Below are 16,121 nucleotides of genomic sequence, written 5' to 3'. Positions count from 1 at the left end.
ATTTTTCCTCTTTTATCTTCCCTGCTTTGAATCAGGTTAGACATGAGGGAGAATCTGGTAATGCACTGACAGAGTCCAGATTTGGGGAAATCTATATTCCACATGAGTCTGTGAAAAGTAATCACACTGTTAGTGTTCCACAATACAACCATTTAAAAATGGTTTAAAAATATTTGTTGGTGGTTTCCACTGAAGACTGTAGACTTCTACAGTAGGATAACTGATGAATATCCTGATCTGGAAGCATCCTGGATGTATTTGGGTCAGCATCAGCATATAATTAACATTTTATGCTGGCAATGTGGGTCTTCACCTGCAGCAAGCCCTTTGTATGTCTTGTGGGATGTTCCTTGAAAGTTTCACATTTAATAATATAGTTTTATAGCTGATAACGTTATTTCCTTCCACTTAGTTTTTGTGGATCTTTTTCTGCATCTCCTTCTAGTGCATCACGCCTTTAATGAGATTCTTGGAGTATGAGCTTCAATATCTGAACGGGAACCTGGTCCAGGAGAACTTTAACAGGTAAAGTCAGGATGCTGGCATTGTGAGAATCTTTTATTCAGCTGGATAAAAAACAATGTGTGGTTGCTGAACTCCTGCTCCAGCCAGCCCCAGACAACATGGTTGGCGGCAAGAAATGATGAGAGCTAAATTCCAGGTACACAAACAGAACCACATGTTGTGTTCCTAGACTAAAAGGAATTAACAAGAGGAGGAAAATGGGTTTTGCAGAGATGTCTTGCCATGCTATGAAAGAGAGATCAAATGTAATTTGCCTGCCATTCAAGAAGAGCAAATGCTGGGGGAGAGAGGAGAAAAGCATCTGATCCAACCACAGCAACTGAGGGCTGTCCAACAGATAAAAGACCCAGGCTGTGGAAGTCAGGATAAACAGGAGGAACAGCCCAGGATCTTGCCAGGATCAAAGGACAAGAGGGAGAAAGAGAAATCTATGTTTGGTTTCTAAATTGACAGGTAATACACCAAGAAATCATTGGTAGGATCTGAAAGCCTCCTAGATGCAGAAGACATTAATTGTGGCTACTTAGGACGTGATGGCCATTCATCACATGTTCTGACAAGTTCCCTTCTTTATATATGCATCCTTGTCCCTCTGGCTACTTAGGACTTGATGGATGAGAAACAAAATTAGGCAAAATGGAAAAGAAATAGGGGCTTCAGTGACTCCTATGAAACCATGTTTTTTTCTAAATTCAGTTGAAAAAAACACATCTTCCTTGAGTTGAGACCAGCTACTGTTGACTCCCTTGGCAAAAAAACCCCAAGTCTTTGGATATAGGTGTTTATTTTTATTTTTCTGATTCCTTCTTTTAATGTAATTTTAAAATGTCAGTCACCCAGAGTTGTTTGGGAATTGGGCATCCTCTAAATCCAATAAAGCAAATAAAGGAAGGAAGGAAGGAAGGAAGGAAGGAAGGAAGGAAGGAAGGAAGGAAGGAAGGAAGGAAGGAAGGAAGGAAGGAAGGAGTGCCCTTGCATTCTTCTATGTGTTTCCTTGAGTTCTCAGTCTAACCTAGAGCCATGGTATGTCCTGGTGGTCTCCCACTGAAAGGGAAAAGTACTAACCAAGTCTAGCCCCGTTTGGCTTTCTGAGAACAGCAAAAATTGGCTAGGTACTAGCACTTGCTGTGAATTAAATAGAGGAAAAGAGGGGTATAAATATTGTAAATTGTTAAAATAAAGCACTGGCATCTTATTTTGCCCTTTGAATATTAATGTCCCTATTCCATGGGCTGTTGTTACTTTTCCTTTGGGTTTAGAAGAATTGAGGCTCTTTCATGGCACACTTAAAGTTTGCATTTTAAAATTTGTAATATCAGCCTTTTGGTTGTACTGCATTGTCGTCCTATGGATTTTTTCTTAAATCTCTAGAAATCAGAAAATTGGTGAACTGGACTGGCTTGCTGCCTTATCTTCCTTAACTGATCCTTCATGAGATCCTGTGATGTGAGGATCTACATGTGTATTTGTGTATATATAGGTTAGGGTGTGGGTGGGTCAATGGGTATGAAATAGAGAGGAGGGGTGAAATTTAATTTGTTTTCTTTTAAATGCAAACGCTTGATATCACATTTTTGAACCAATGTACACTGAAATTTAGCTATCCTTCTAAAGTCATGCTTCTCTAAATGTTGCAATGCAGTTTACTCATGAAAATACTATACAAAAATGAGAACACTCGTTGCAAAATCTGCATTCATTAGGTAAAACTGAAAACAAAAAGTCATCTATTTGGAGAAATATATTCCCCCCCAAATCAGAAAGTAGCTCAACTAGGGCAAGAGTGGGATAAATGGAACTTAAACATGGAAAAACAGGTAATCAAGACAAAACAACATTGACATATCTTTAAATGTTAGAAATGGGAAAAAAGTTAAATTGATGGTCCACGCATCCTTAATACGAGCACCCCCAGTCCAACCCCAGGGTCAAATGTACTGGTCTCTGCTGAGCCTTATTAAAAATGCCTTGTCCAGCAACCTGGTGTGCATCTCTACTTCTTTTCCTCTTCCCAAACAGTCTTCTGAAGCTTCTGTGGAATCATACCTTAGACTTGCTGAAAGAAGCTACAAAACACCAAGTTGGAAAATTGGAGTACTATAGGAGATTTCAATTTGCCCTCCAGGTACTTAGCGGTGTAAAGTGAAACCAAGGAGGAAGGGTATGACTTATGCATGCTTCAGTGCTGTGTTGGTGTCTCTCTCTCTCTCTCTTTCTCCTCCTCTCCTGTAGGGCTTGGAACTCTGCTTTCACGGAGAAGGCTGTGGACTGTCGAAGGACACCCTTCACACACCAGCCTTTACAGTAAGTCACTGCAGCCCTTGCCGCTTATAACAGGCCTGCACAACTTGTAGAGGGGAAAGGGCCACATTGATAAATTAAAAATCGTTGTGGGCCCCAAAGGAATCCCTGGTGTGCCGATCAGCTGTTCTGTGACTAGCTAGATGAGGCTTGGAGGTGCTCAGCAGTGTGTCTTCGGGGAGCAACAATGGTGGTGGTGAATTTATTACTTTTGAAAAAATGCCAGTGGGCCACACAAGGCTGCTTGGCAGGCCACATGCTATGCAGGCCTGCTTTACAGAAAAACTTCTGAGCAACAGGCAGTCTAAGCATGCACAAACATTTGCTTCACACATCTAAATACATTTAAAAAATATAACCTACTTTTCCTATCTACTCCACACAAACAAACCCCCTGCATTAACGTTCCATCCTGCTCACTCACATAACATTAGTGCATAATGGTCACAAATACTGCAGCTGTTAGCCAGACATGAACATGTTTTTTAAAAATGCAGGCTCTGGCTTACACAAAAGTTGCCCACCCGTGATGTGGCATCACACGTGCTGCCCTGTCTGCAGCGATGGGAATATTGCCATCCCATCGAGATTGTGGATCCAGTTCATACATGAAGTGGAAGGAAAGCTTTTGTGCTTTTTGAAGATGCTACTTCATCTTAAATAGCGTTAAGCCAGAGTTAATAGCATTGATGTTGTAATCTTCTGGGGATGGAGTGGGGAGGTCATTTATACTATTCCCCTGTAGCTATTGACTGAAATTATCAAAATCATTAGGCCAAGGTATTCAGTTCACACTGTTAAACATAAACATGCTGACAAAATGACTTTAGATCAGGGGTCCCCAAATTCTTCAGCTCATTGACTTCTTCATGAAGTTTCAGATTGTTCATTGACCCCCAAACATTTATTATATGAAAATAATTTAATAAATAGTACTTTAACTAATAGAGAGCCAGTCTGGTGTAGTGGTTAAGGCATCAGGCTGGAAACCATGAGACTGTGAGTTCTAGCCTGCCTTAGGCATGAAGCTAGCTGGGTGGCCTTAAGCCAGTCACTCCTTCTCAGCCCTCGGAAGGAGGCAATAGCAAACCACTTCTGAAATCTTGCCAAGAAAACTGGAGGGACTTGTCCGGGCAGTCGTCAGGAGTCAATACTGACTTGAAAGCACCGAAACAACAACAACACCCCCACCCTAATAGTACTATGAATAACAACAACAACACCTTGGATAGTCCCACTGACCCTTGGGGGTTGATACTGACCACTTTGGGAAACCCTGCTTTAGATGCATGAATGGAATGCCACTGCCACGGGCAAGTATATACCTACCATCATACTGTTCCCTTTTGGAGTAAACAGGGTTATGTAATGAACAAAAAAGGAGTATGAGCAAACAAAATTAAAGATAGAATAGAAATGGAAATATAGCTAAATCTGGCTTAAACCAAAACTATTCACTCTGCCTCTCCATACATTTTTATCCTTGCAAGTCATCCTTGTTTCCAGCATGTCTATATACTGTTTCATATATTATCTTGTGTTCTTCAGCCATCCTACCTCTCTTTTTGAGGATTGCATCAACTCTATCCAATCACAATGTTCTTAGTCTTCCCCTTTCTTTTAACCCATCCCCTCTTTGTTCATATACTATATTTGTTCTGCAATTTAGTCTTCATTCATTCTCTCTATGTAACCAAATCACCTCAACATACATGTAGTCCTCGTTTAGCAACTGCCTCGTTTAGCAACCATTTGCAGTTATGATGGTGATGAATAAGTAACTATGACCAATCCTTGCATTTACGACCTTCGCAAGTCTGTAAAGGAAAGGACAGCTGAAGTAAGATCATAAGCACAGTCATGGTTTCACTTAGCAACCGCTCTGCATAACGACCAAGTTGCTGGTCCCAACTCTGGTCGCTAAACAAGGACTACCTGTACTTCTGTACTGGTCACTCATTTTTGTATTCAATGTGCATCACCCATTCATTCTTGAACCTATCTCCTCTTGTTTTACCACATACATACCCTTAAATATTCATGTTACTTTTATGTTTCTCCTGATAATCAGTTCTCACTTTCATATAACAAAGTGAGCAGAATAAATTTTGCATCTTTTGACAAACATTCACTCCTCACAACATATGTGGCCACATATGTCCCCCTTTCTACAATGATTTGCACATCTTAAAACTTCTCCATCCTTTCCCCCATTTTTAGCAAACATTCTACTGAGGAACCCAAATTTCTTTATGTGCTCTAGGAGGGGGTTGCCATTTATTTATTTAATTTTGAGTGCTTTTTTATCACTTCAGTCATCAAGACTCTTATACAGGGTATAACTTGCAATTGTTCACTTCATTTTCCATACCAAATCTAACTGCCTTGTCTTCGACACTTTAATTTTCAGATTCATACTCCCTACTCCATTTTACATTTGCAACATTCACTGCAAATCATTTGGGTTCTCAGCCAACAATATGGCATTGTCTGCATATAAATGTACACGCACAGTCATGTCTTCAATCAGCACATCTAATATCACCTTAAGCATTCCTTACGCATTTGTCTATAAATACATAAAACAACCAAGGGATCACACACCTTGATTTTCCTATCTTTTCTGTGTTGAACCATTAGCTAAGCATTGTGTTTATTCTCATGCATGCTTTATGTCTATTGTATATTGCTCTTATTGCATTTAGTAACTAACCTTCAACTCCACAATTGTGCAGAACATTCCATATTTCAAGCCTATTTTCTCTAAATCAGTAAATACAAAATAATTTTCTCATTTTCATGAATCTCTCAATGATCTGCTGAAGAACAAACTGCACATTCCCTGCCTGACATAAAACTGCACTGCATTTCCCAAATTTTGCTCATTGTCACTTTTGGTATTTTTATTTCTATTCTACTCTTTGGCTTATTACTATCATTCCCATGCAAATATCTGAAATATTCCTTCCAGAAGTCTCTCACTTCAGTTTCATCCCAAAGCATTTCAGGACTTCTATTTGTAATTCCATTCACTCTGCGGGAGGCCGTTGATGAGCCCTTTTCACTCCCTTTCAGAACTGCTTATTTCCACCAGTATCACTCTGCATTATCTCTGTCTCTTAACAGTTCCTTGCCATCTTCGACTACACTCTTTGCAACTAAGTTTTGCTCTCTCTGTATATATTATACAATACCTTCCTCTCCTCCTCCTTTTTCTATCAATCATTTGCTTATATACAAAAGCACCAGGCAGTCAAGGGCAACCTCGCCTGCGGCTGATGATGGACAAACAATACCACAGTGTAAAAAGCCTCTGGTCTAGCAGCACCTCCTAACTGGGAAAGCTTCTGTTTGTCTCTCTTACTGATGTGTTACTTATTTTATTCACATGCTAGTATTTCTGCTGAAACCCAGTTCTCTCCTAGGCTCTGGAGAAAGAATTGGACCTTTGCTCCTCCACCAGCAGAAAACTTATTCAGAAGTATTTCAGTGCTCGAATCCAGCAGCAGGTGGGACTGATCCTAGCTCCTGTTTAATAATATGATGAACTATCCTTTCGTTTGTTCCTTCCTTTTGCTCATCTTATTCTTTTGGGTTCAGTTGTTGAGAAGGCTGCGACTGTTGACTTACAGCATGGTGGGCAGCCTTTTGATAATGGGGCAGCACTTACATTTTTTTAGGAAGGGGATAAGTTAATTATAGAAATTGGGCCAGGATTTCCTGCTTTCTCTGATTGGTAAGGGAGGTTGGGGGTAGTTTGCTTTTAAAACATGTTGCAAACTCTTGTCGAGTTTACACAATGGTTGTCATTTATGTCTTACCTCTAACTGGTGGGAAGCCATGTCTCCAATTTTCAGAATTATGTTCAGAGCAGGGCCACACACACACTCACACACACAGAGATTGAGGAACTACAATTGATCTTGGAATCTCAGGCTATCCACCACTGATTTACAGCTTCAGATTTGAAGTGTTAGAGTTGGTCAGGATCACCAAGGGCTGGAGAGCTGCTATTTGAGATTTCCATGAGAGATTTTTTTTTTCTTTTAGCAGAATTGTACTGTTTCCTATTCAAGTTTACTATACTGAAGCATTAGAGATAAAAATTCTGCCATGAGTACTGGTAGAAGGAATTTGGGCATTTTGCTCCCACCATATTTCACAGTGAGGCAAACACTAACATTGAAGAAAGTCCATTAGCATACATTTTTCCCACCTTGGTTATTTTTTAAAAAGTTCCTGGGTGTAAATATTAAGTAAAAGTAATACGGAAGCATTGGTTGCTATGTTAGAAAATAACTTTCATCAGGAAGATATGTTTAACAAGACTATGTCAAAAAATGGAAACTCATTTGCATTTTAAAAATGGTTATTGGGCAGTTTAGGTTAACAGGTAAGTTCAGAGCAGATGCATAAATGTGCAAATATAAATAGCTGCAATTTTTTTTCTAAAATTAGTTGTACAGGTCAGAAGAAACTATTATCAGAAAGTACTTACTATGTGAGGTACAGCAGAGCTTCAGGTTTCTTCAAATGTGATCACCATATTGAAGAGCCACAGGATATAAAGTGCTGTTTGATTCATCAATCTTTTTTTTTTTAAGGACCCACATCATTCATAGCAAATGTTAAATATTTTTGTAGGAAATAAGTTAAATTTTTCTTGTTGCTCAGGATGGAAACGAAACCCAATGGATAGTGGTGCAAAAGAGAAGCATTTTGCACAAATTGCTTTGTATAAAATGAGTTAATATAGAAAAGGAAAAATGCTTATTTGAGCAAAGTGAATTTTGGGCAATATGGGGCCTTCCAGATGTCAGATTCCCTTATCTTAGTCTGTGATGGCTATGAATAATGGAAGTTGGAATTTAACATTTTGATGACCAGTTGATCAGAGAGGGATTAAGCCATCCAGTGATCAACTTTCATGTGAATATGGGAAATTATGTGGTTTACTTATTTTGTAAATTAATTAGTGACAAGTAATAACGGTTATAAAACTGTACAATGCAATGGTATCAGACTTCCTGGTTTTGGATAGATTTAGTTTTTCTTCTGGCTTCCTTAATTCTTTGCCCTTTTTATCTCGGACAGCACATCATCGTTTTCCCTGACAGTTTCTCTGGTTGTTCTTCTCTTAGGAAGAGGCCAGCCCTGAAAAATATGGGGCTGTGACCATCAAAGCTTTTTACCGCCACTCAGAACAAAAACTGCATGTTGAAGTACTCAATGCTGTTAATCTCCTTCCTATGGACTCGAATGGTGAGAGAGCCTTTGGGCCAAAGAGCTGGATAGTTTGGAGATATATTGTTAGCTTCGTGAGCACAGGGGCATGGAACTGATTCTTGCTGGCACTGCTGAGTTCAGAGATAAACTTTAGTTTTGAGCGCAGCCACATATTGACACTTATGGCAGAGTCTACTCAAGTGGAACTGATTTCACTGTAGAATCTAGCCACAGGTCAAGAATGCAAGGGCAGCCAAAACCAGCTTTTAATTTTCAAGGATCAATTTTATCTGTTCTACAGAGAATATCCCTGCTCAGTCTAGTCTGTGCATTTTACGAACGGGCTATGGCAGCCTTCTGTACTGTTATGTTTTGTCATGTAGAAATAATAAAAAGCTCCTCATTACAAGGGTGTGTGTGTGGTGGAGGTTGGCATATTATTGCAAGGTCCCTTGTCAGTGTCAAGTATATTTCTCTGCGCAGGCACATACTGTAGATTTTCTCCTCTGCTGCAGCATTCCAGCCAGCCAGGAGCTGGGACATGTTAGCCATTGTCAGTGCAAATGCAGTATTTTGCCTTTCCCAATTAGATCAATATTGGAGAAAATCAAGGAAAGTTCTAAAAGGGAAAGTTAAACACTTTTCCATTCCTGGTAATCTTAGCCACTGAAAATCATAGGTGGTTTTATTTGTCGAGCCACCTCCAACTTTCTGTTTATTAATTAGGCTAAAGTGCAAAAAAAACTTGGGAATGGCCATAGAATGGATAGCTTTGGGTGCACCCAGACCAGCAGATTTGTGCCCAGTGGTAGCCTTACAAATGGATAGCATAATGTATCCTGCATTCTGGTTTCTGCTATTCCAATTCCTAATTTTGTTTGTGTCTAGGACACATAAGGAATTTTATATTTTCTAAAAGGGCGACTAATCTGAACAAAAATTTTCTGCTATATAGCCTTGTAACAATCACCATTAATTAAATCTGTGTTTGTATATATGTGTGTGGATGTGTTTGTATCCTAAGGGTGTCATTGCACACAGTTATGGGAAGCATGCCGAGATGTCAAAAGTCATGTTCCTTTCTTAAAAGAAGAGAAAGGAACAGATTGCCTGCATTTCATTCAGCTCTCCAGAAGAGGAGGATGTTGACTGAGTGCTGCTGAATCTCTCTGCAAATAGTGCAGTTCTGGATCATGGCTTTGCTTGTCTTTTTAAAAACCTGCCATGAATCACACTTTGGGTTTCAGGATTCCGGGATTGAAAAAAAAAAAAAACAATGAGTGAAGGAATAGAGGAGGTTCCGTTTGTTTGAAAATACAAAGTTGCATTTAAGAATGATCACAGTTTAGCAGTACAGCATATACTTATTTAGAAATAATAAAAAGCTCCTCATTACAAGGGTGTGTGTGTGGTGGAGGTTGGCATATTATTGCAAGGTCCCTTGTCAGTGTCAAGTATATTTCTCTGCGCAGGCACATACTGTAGATTTTCTCCTCTGCTGCAGCATTCCAGCCAGCCAGGAGCTGGGACATGTTAGCCATTGTCAGTGCAAATGCAGTATTTTGCCTTTCCCAATTAGATCAATATTGGAGAAAATCAAGGAAAGTTCTAAAAGGGAAAGTTAAACACTTTTCCATTCCTGGTAATCTTAGCCACTGAAAATCATAGGAAAATCACTTTCCCCAACCTCACGTCATCCAAATGTCTTGACGCTGCAATGAGGATAATTTTCTGCTGGCATGGTAGAAGATAGGAAGCTGAAGTTCCCAACATTTGGGGAGCACCAGGTTGTGAAGGCCTGGAATACATGTAACGCTTAGGACTGTCTTTGTTAGTTAACAGGGGTGGGAAAGAACTTCCCCAACTCTTGATTTAGATGTGACTGTGGTGCATCCACATAGCACCAGACAAGATGGACCGATATAATGACTCAGAAAACAGCGGCTTCATCCATTCCATCCTAACCATCCTATTGGAAAGGATTGGAGAAGAAAGTGATACTTGACCTCAATTTACAAACATTCCAGTAAAACTGAACAAGATAAGAACTTTACTGTGTCCTAACCTTGTATATTACAATAGGTTGAGTACTAAGTGAATGTGGCTTACTTTGGAGGCTTTTTTGAGAAACAGATGTTCAAGATAGATGAGTAGGTTTTGCGTGGTTATTTTGTTGCTTCTTCTAACCTCCCCATGTAGGCTTAAGTGACCCCTTCATCCAACTCACTCTGGAGCCACAGCATGAGTTCCCTGAGATTGCGACACGGACAACTGAGTGCATAAAGAACAATCTTCACCCTCTGTTTGATGAAGACTTTGAGTTGTATGTATGAAGCTACTCTTCTTTCTTGTCCTATAGTTGTCTTCCAAGATTACACAGCTATCATACCAAGAGCACGAATTTAATATGCTCCTCCTTTTCCTTTGGTTGACATGTTTTAGGTATCCTGCTGTATTGTGCAGAAAACTGCCTATAAAGTTGAGCTCTCTTCCCCATTTTGGGGGAGGAGGGGAATATGTTGAGTTGTGCTGTTTCTATTTGAATGCCTGAGGTATCATGACTTCACCATCTCCTTATTGGTTTTCCTTATAGTTTGGTTCCTCCAGAAAAATGTCGACAAGATGGAGCATGTCTGCTGCTTACAGTGTTTGACTATGACACCGTGGGAGCAAATGACCTGGAGGGAGAAGCTTTTCTCCCACTCTGCAGGGTCTTGGGAATGAATGAGGCTGAAGAGTCAATCAACCCATCCACAGTACCACAGATCCGTTTACCTTTAACTCATCCCGGAACTGCTGGTAACCACCTCTCTCATCCTCCATGTTGTCCTCTGGAATGAAAACACTTTGGTTAGGAGTCCATCTCAAACAGGATCAAGGAAAAATGTTATTTATTCTGTTGCACAAACTAGGCTGTTAATAGGTCAGAATATTCATTATGTTATTTGCATTTTGCTATAGAAGGGAGAGGAGGCAGTAGATTAAAATAGAAGTGATTATAGTTACAGCATGCTAAACTGAGGAACTAGTTTATTAGTCATTCTAATCTAGCTGGTGGCTCTTCTACCTTTGGTCAGGCAATGGTATGGATTTGCATGAAATGTCTTGTTTTTGAGGCTTTCCATAAAAAATAATTTGGGAAAAGTAAGGAGCTATATAGGAGTCTAAGTTTTAAAACACTATACAAATGTGGCACAATAACAGTTGGTACACATTGTCAAAAAAGAAGAAATGGACCAATTTCCTGCCCACAAATGTCTTATCCCTTCACCCAGGCAATTGTGAAGGTGGAGGAAAAACTGGCTGTAATATTTGAATACACTCCCAGGAGTGTTTTAATACCACTAAATACTGAAATACTGAAATATGCATGAAAGTTGCAATCACCAATTGTCATAGAAAAATACACATATTAGAATGACATAGCATCACTAAGCCACGTGTGTTGTGTACCTTGTGAGTCATTTGTTGCAATAATGGGATGAAACCTCAGAAAGGATTGGCCTGTAATGTCTTTAAAGAAGATAGAGTTAAGAAAATTCTATTGGCCTGTCTTTAATCTGTTTCATTTAGAAGGGACTCTTCGCTCCACCTGGATCCTTTTCTTGTTCCACTCCACAGTGGAAATTACTTGTAATTCTCTTTTCATTAGAGGGTTAAAACTTGATTTAAACTTTGTGTTATTCAACTGAGAGCGGACAGTTTCTGAAGATCTCACCAGGTACAAAGTTTTAAATTCTTAGCATACCTAGGGCTTGGAAAGATAAGCTGATTAGCTATTGCCTCAGCAACTGCAAAAGCAGTTTTGCCTTCTGGAGCTGCAGAGAAGGTGATTTCCCACTGGTAGGGATTGGGATTTCATTCTCTGGCATCCCACCCTGACTCCTGTGGCCATGCTCTGTGAGTCTTGTGCCCACCTCCTAGTTCTCCTCAATTGCTCTGAGGGGCAGTTTTGCTGCTCCTCCTATATAATGACCATGTTTCCTCCTGTTGGCTAAGCACTGAAGAAGTGCTGAACAGAGTAGTGTAAGGATTAAGTACTTGATACAGTGAAGAGGGTTTGAGGAGTAAGGCTTGCACTGGCCCTTAGAGAAAGGACTTGAGAACATGAGCTCATAATAAACGTGGGGCATTTTGCAAAAAATGATTTCAAATTGCAGATTACTGTGGCTTTTTTCTTTCTTAACTCCCCTTCATCCTTTTTTTTAAAAAATAATTTTATTAAAAGTTTTAATTACAATAGTAAAAGATAATACAAACTAAAAAAGAAAAGAAAAAAATAGAATAAAAGGTGCAAGAAAACAAAAAAGAGAAAAGAGAAAGAGGAAAAGGAAAAGGAAAAAAGAAAAAAAAACCTAAAAAATTGACTTCCCACCCTCATCACAAGTATAAACAATTTCACTATCTCTTCACTTCCTCTTAATTAACAGATATAAAACTCTTCATCCCATAACTCAACTCTTAACTATAGACAAATCCAGTAAGTAACATCTTCTCCAATCCACATGTTAGCAAAAAGTCGAAACAGAGCCCTAAAATAATAACATTAATTAACAAATGTAAAACTCATCATTCCATATCTCAACTGTAAGCAAATCCACATTTAGAAGGCATAAAGTGGTCCCAGTATCCTAGTATGAACAAAAGAAAATTTAATGTGACAAAGAGGGACAATTTCTCCATTAAAGAGAACAAAGTCACAAAGATCCCTTACTTTAAGTGAAAGGACATTTAGATGCAAAGCCAATTTAAATGCTGTCAGATTAGGATACATAAAATGATTGTGGGGAAAAAGGCTTAAACACCATGTTAACTATAAGCAAATCCAATAACACAAAATTTTTCCAGTCCAGATGTCAGCAAGTCCAAAAAGAACCACCCAGAATAACAGCATGTCCCATTTTAACTCTGATCAAATAAGCCAACTTTGTGTTCCTTCCTTTTGTGTAAAACAGTCTTGCTCTTTAATCCATTCAGATGATTATTGATCCTTGACTTGATTTTCTTCAAAACTTTAAGAAGCCTCTTTTGTAAGTCCAGCAAGAAGAAATTATTCCAATTGCTGTCTGGGATTGGCATTTTTATTTCCTTCTTAATTTTTAAAGCCTCATCTGATTTTTTTTGTAAGTCTAATGACAAATTCTTGTTCACGCTGTAATCAGATAAATTTTGTTGCAGATCTTTTTCTGTAACAACAACTTCTGGGAACAAACTGTTCCTAAGAACACACAACACAGCTGACATTATTTATTCAAAGTCCTGATGCAATTCCTGAAAAATGTCTCTGAACACCATTATAAGTTGCTTATCTTATGTCTTCAATATCAAAAATAATTTTTCTTTCCCATGAAAATGCATTTATTCTTTAAAATTAAAGAATAAAGAATAAATATTTTTTCAATATTTTCAAAATCAAATATTCCAACATTTTCTGAGCCCTTAGTCCATTTAAAACTTTCTATAGCCAAAACCTTATCTTGCTTTTTGCTGTTTATTTTATACTCTTAAAGCTTATAGAGTTTCATTTTCTTATATTAAGGATTGAATGCACTCAGACAGTGCTTCCAGCCTTGTCATTTTGAAGACGTCTAACTTCTTTAAAGCAATTAATTGGCAATTTCCAAAAGCGATTAGCAAAGGAAGTACGAACTTAATGTCCTTTGAAAGGCTCCAACTGTGGCTGGAGCAAGTATGGCAAATACCCTCGGTTCCCGGTTCTCCCATCTTCTGGAGACTGCTGCCTTGCAGTTTCCTCATGAGGAGCAACCATATGGAGCACAGCTTGGGCAATCTCATGTCCTCTCTTTGTACAGAGAGGGTTGAAGGAGTTGATCTACTCACTGACCCCTTGTTTTTAGCTGCAATCATTGGCTCTGCTTTACGTGGAGCAGTCTTCAGTCTGCCGTTCTTTCCTGGAAGTCCAAGTCTCCTTCATCCTTTTCCAAGTGACTATGACAGATCCTGGCCTATATCAGTGGTTGCTTTTGAATTTTCTTAAGGTTCATAGAAACATTAGAGATTGCTTGCTGGTTCCTTAACCCTATATGTTTTAAGTCCCTAGCACTCAAGACATTAGATTAGCTATTAAATCCCTCTTTATCTACTCCTTTTAAAAATGTATTTTAAGATTCTCCCAAATTGAAGCACAGACTAATTCAAGACTGAAGGGGATCAGAAGAAGTGTTTAGTGCTAGAGGAAGAAATCAGAACAATTTTTTTTAAAAAGCTGCCTTGTTCCCTATATGTGTTAACTAATTTCCATTAATTGCACTATTTTAATAGATATTTTTCTCCACCAGTAAATATTTCTAGTTTTCACTACCACAGAAGTATTTTCCCCAAATTATACCTCTCAATTTTTGTGATGCCTTCACCACTGACATCCATGTAGCATATATGCTTCCACAAGGAATCTAGCATCAGCAATCAGAACAAATTGTACAAATATTTCCTTAAAAACTTTTCCACAGGAAGAGAAAAAGCAGCAAACAGACAGGAACGTACAGGACACACATAAATGGAAATTTGTAGTGAGTTGTGTATAATACTGAAGCCCCAACTGAGCAAATCACATGACAGGTGTGAATCCATTCTCTATATTGTCCTCTTGGGATTGCATGAACGAAGAAGCCAAGTTACTTTTGCACAATAAAAGCTTTGCCCAGAAACATCTAGAGCTTCTCCATTGACAGCTGTATAATGAACAATGGAACTTTTCTTGGCAGGAAGGTGAATTTATATTAATCTTCTGAGAAAAGTATGCTATAGCAGCGATGCTGTACCTTAGTGAAAAGCACATAATCTCTTCTGTCCTAGGCAATGACATCCTGAAGCTCCTGGGGACCCGCAAAGGAGACAAGGAAGCACAGGCCTTTGTGAAGCTACGCAGACAAAGGGCAAAGCATTCCAAGGAGCTGGCATGATGCAGTCAAGCAAAATGGGTTAAAGCACAGGTTGAACCAAGGTGCAGCGGGGGCTCTGCTGCCATGGCAACAGTGGATCATACGGGGGAAGAGTAGGAAGCTGTGAGGCTCTCATTATTGCTCCTCATGGCTTTGATGCAACAAACCAGACGCTGGAAGCTCTTTGTCAGCGCAAATTTAAGTGCTGTGGCAAGTCAAGGTGCTGGTTGTGTTTGAATGAAATCTGATCTATGTTCATCTAAGGGGCAACAGGAAGGAGCCATGTCTCCCCATCCCCACCCCCACCCAATATTTTCCTTGCCGCAGGAGTTTGAAAAGAACCAAATGCAGACTAAGGCGGTCCCAAGCGGATCTGCGCCCATCAGTATGTGAGCGATGTACTTCTGCTGGAAAGAGCCAGGCTGCTTGAGTCGTGAAGCTTGGGATGAGCCTCTCGTGGAACTTCTGCAGGAAATCCTTGCTCTGTGCTCCAGATGGCATGGGAAAGGGGCTCCCAAAGGAACGAAAATAAACATTTGGGAGGAGAAAAAAATGGATGTGTTATCTATCACTGTCTTCTGCTACAGAGTCTGGGACTAACTTCTGCTTAAGCACCATTGATTTAAAAAGCAGTTAAACTGAGAAACTGCTGGTAACAGCTCCCAGACCTCTTTATATCCAGGGCACAGTTTTCATAATTGCAGCACAGTGAGGGCTGAAAAATAAATAGGAGAACCCTTGTGGTTGAAAGCAATGGATGTATTAATAATTATTGTACAATCCTTTCCTCTACCAACACTACTGTTCTTGTTATAGCTCTAAGCTGTAGTTGTCTCCTAGGGTATCACTGAGGCCTGAAATGACACGCATTACAAAAGCAGAAGTTGGGTGGGTGGGAACAACAAAATGTCTTTGCTTCTGCAGCATGAAGGAAAAGTCATGCTGCTGTGAACTGGAGCCTCAGGTAAATAAATCCAGGAGCATGAAAGAAGACAAGCAACACAGTATTTCATGAAGAGTCGGCATATATTTCAAAGTTCGTCATTTCCCCCCCCTGCCATGACCTGTGTTGCCATGACAACAATATTGCAGCTTTGCGTGCTGTTCCTTCTGAGAGAGCCCATTTTCGGTGCCCCAGTGCCCAAAGTTAAACAAGGTTTCCATAAA

General features: G+C 39.4%; 1 protein-coding gene across 10 annotated transcripts in view; it reads left to right on the top strand.

The window, feature by feature from the left end:
* UNC13D (unc-13 homolog D) overlaps positions 1-15,262 on the top strand; it is a 60,090-nt gene extending 44,828 nt beyond the window's left edge. For all 10 annotated transcript variants that reach the window (XM_088133357.1, XM_088133362.1, XM_088133358.1 and 7 more), the window contains 8 exons: positions 446-525; positions 2,545-2,650; positions 2,758-2,829; positions 6,252-6,335; positions 7,968-8,088; positions 10,252-10,375; positions 10,646-10,851; positions 14,869-15,262. In XM_088133357.1, the coding sequence (XP_087989483.1) occupies positions 446-525; positions 2,545-2,650; positions 2,758-2,829; positions 6,252-6,335; positions 7,968-8,088; positions 10,252-10,375; positions 10,646-10,851; positions 14,869-14,975 (900 nt within the window). In that variant the 3' untranslated portion in view covers positions 14,976-15,262. The remainder of the gene's footprint in view (positions 1-445; positions 526-2,544; positions 2,651-2,757; positions 2,830-6,251; positions 6,336-7,967; positions 8,089-10,251; positions 10,376-10,645; positions 10,852-14,868) is intronic.
* The last annotated feature ends 859 nt before the right edge of the window (positions 15,263-16,121 follow it).

The sequence above is a fragment of the Python bivittatus genome, unplaced genomic scaffold, assembly GCF_059951505.1.
Source record: "Python bivittatus isolate LINGU-HERP-01145 unplaced genomic scaffold, Pbiv_v1 ctg000080_np1212, whole genome shotgun sequence".
Lineage (NCBI taxonomy): Eukaryota > Metazoa > Chordata > Lepidosauria > Squamata > Pythonidae > Python > Python bivittatus.
The sequence above is the reverse complement of the archived record's forward strand: the minus strand, read 5'-3'. Positions and strand labels throughout refer to the sequence as shown.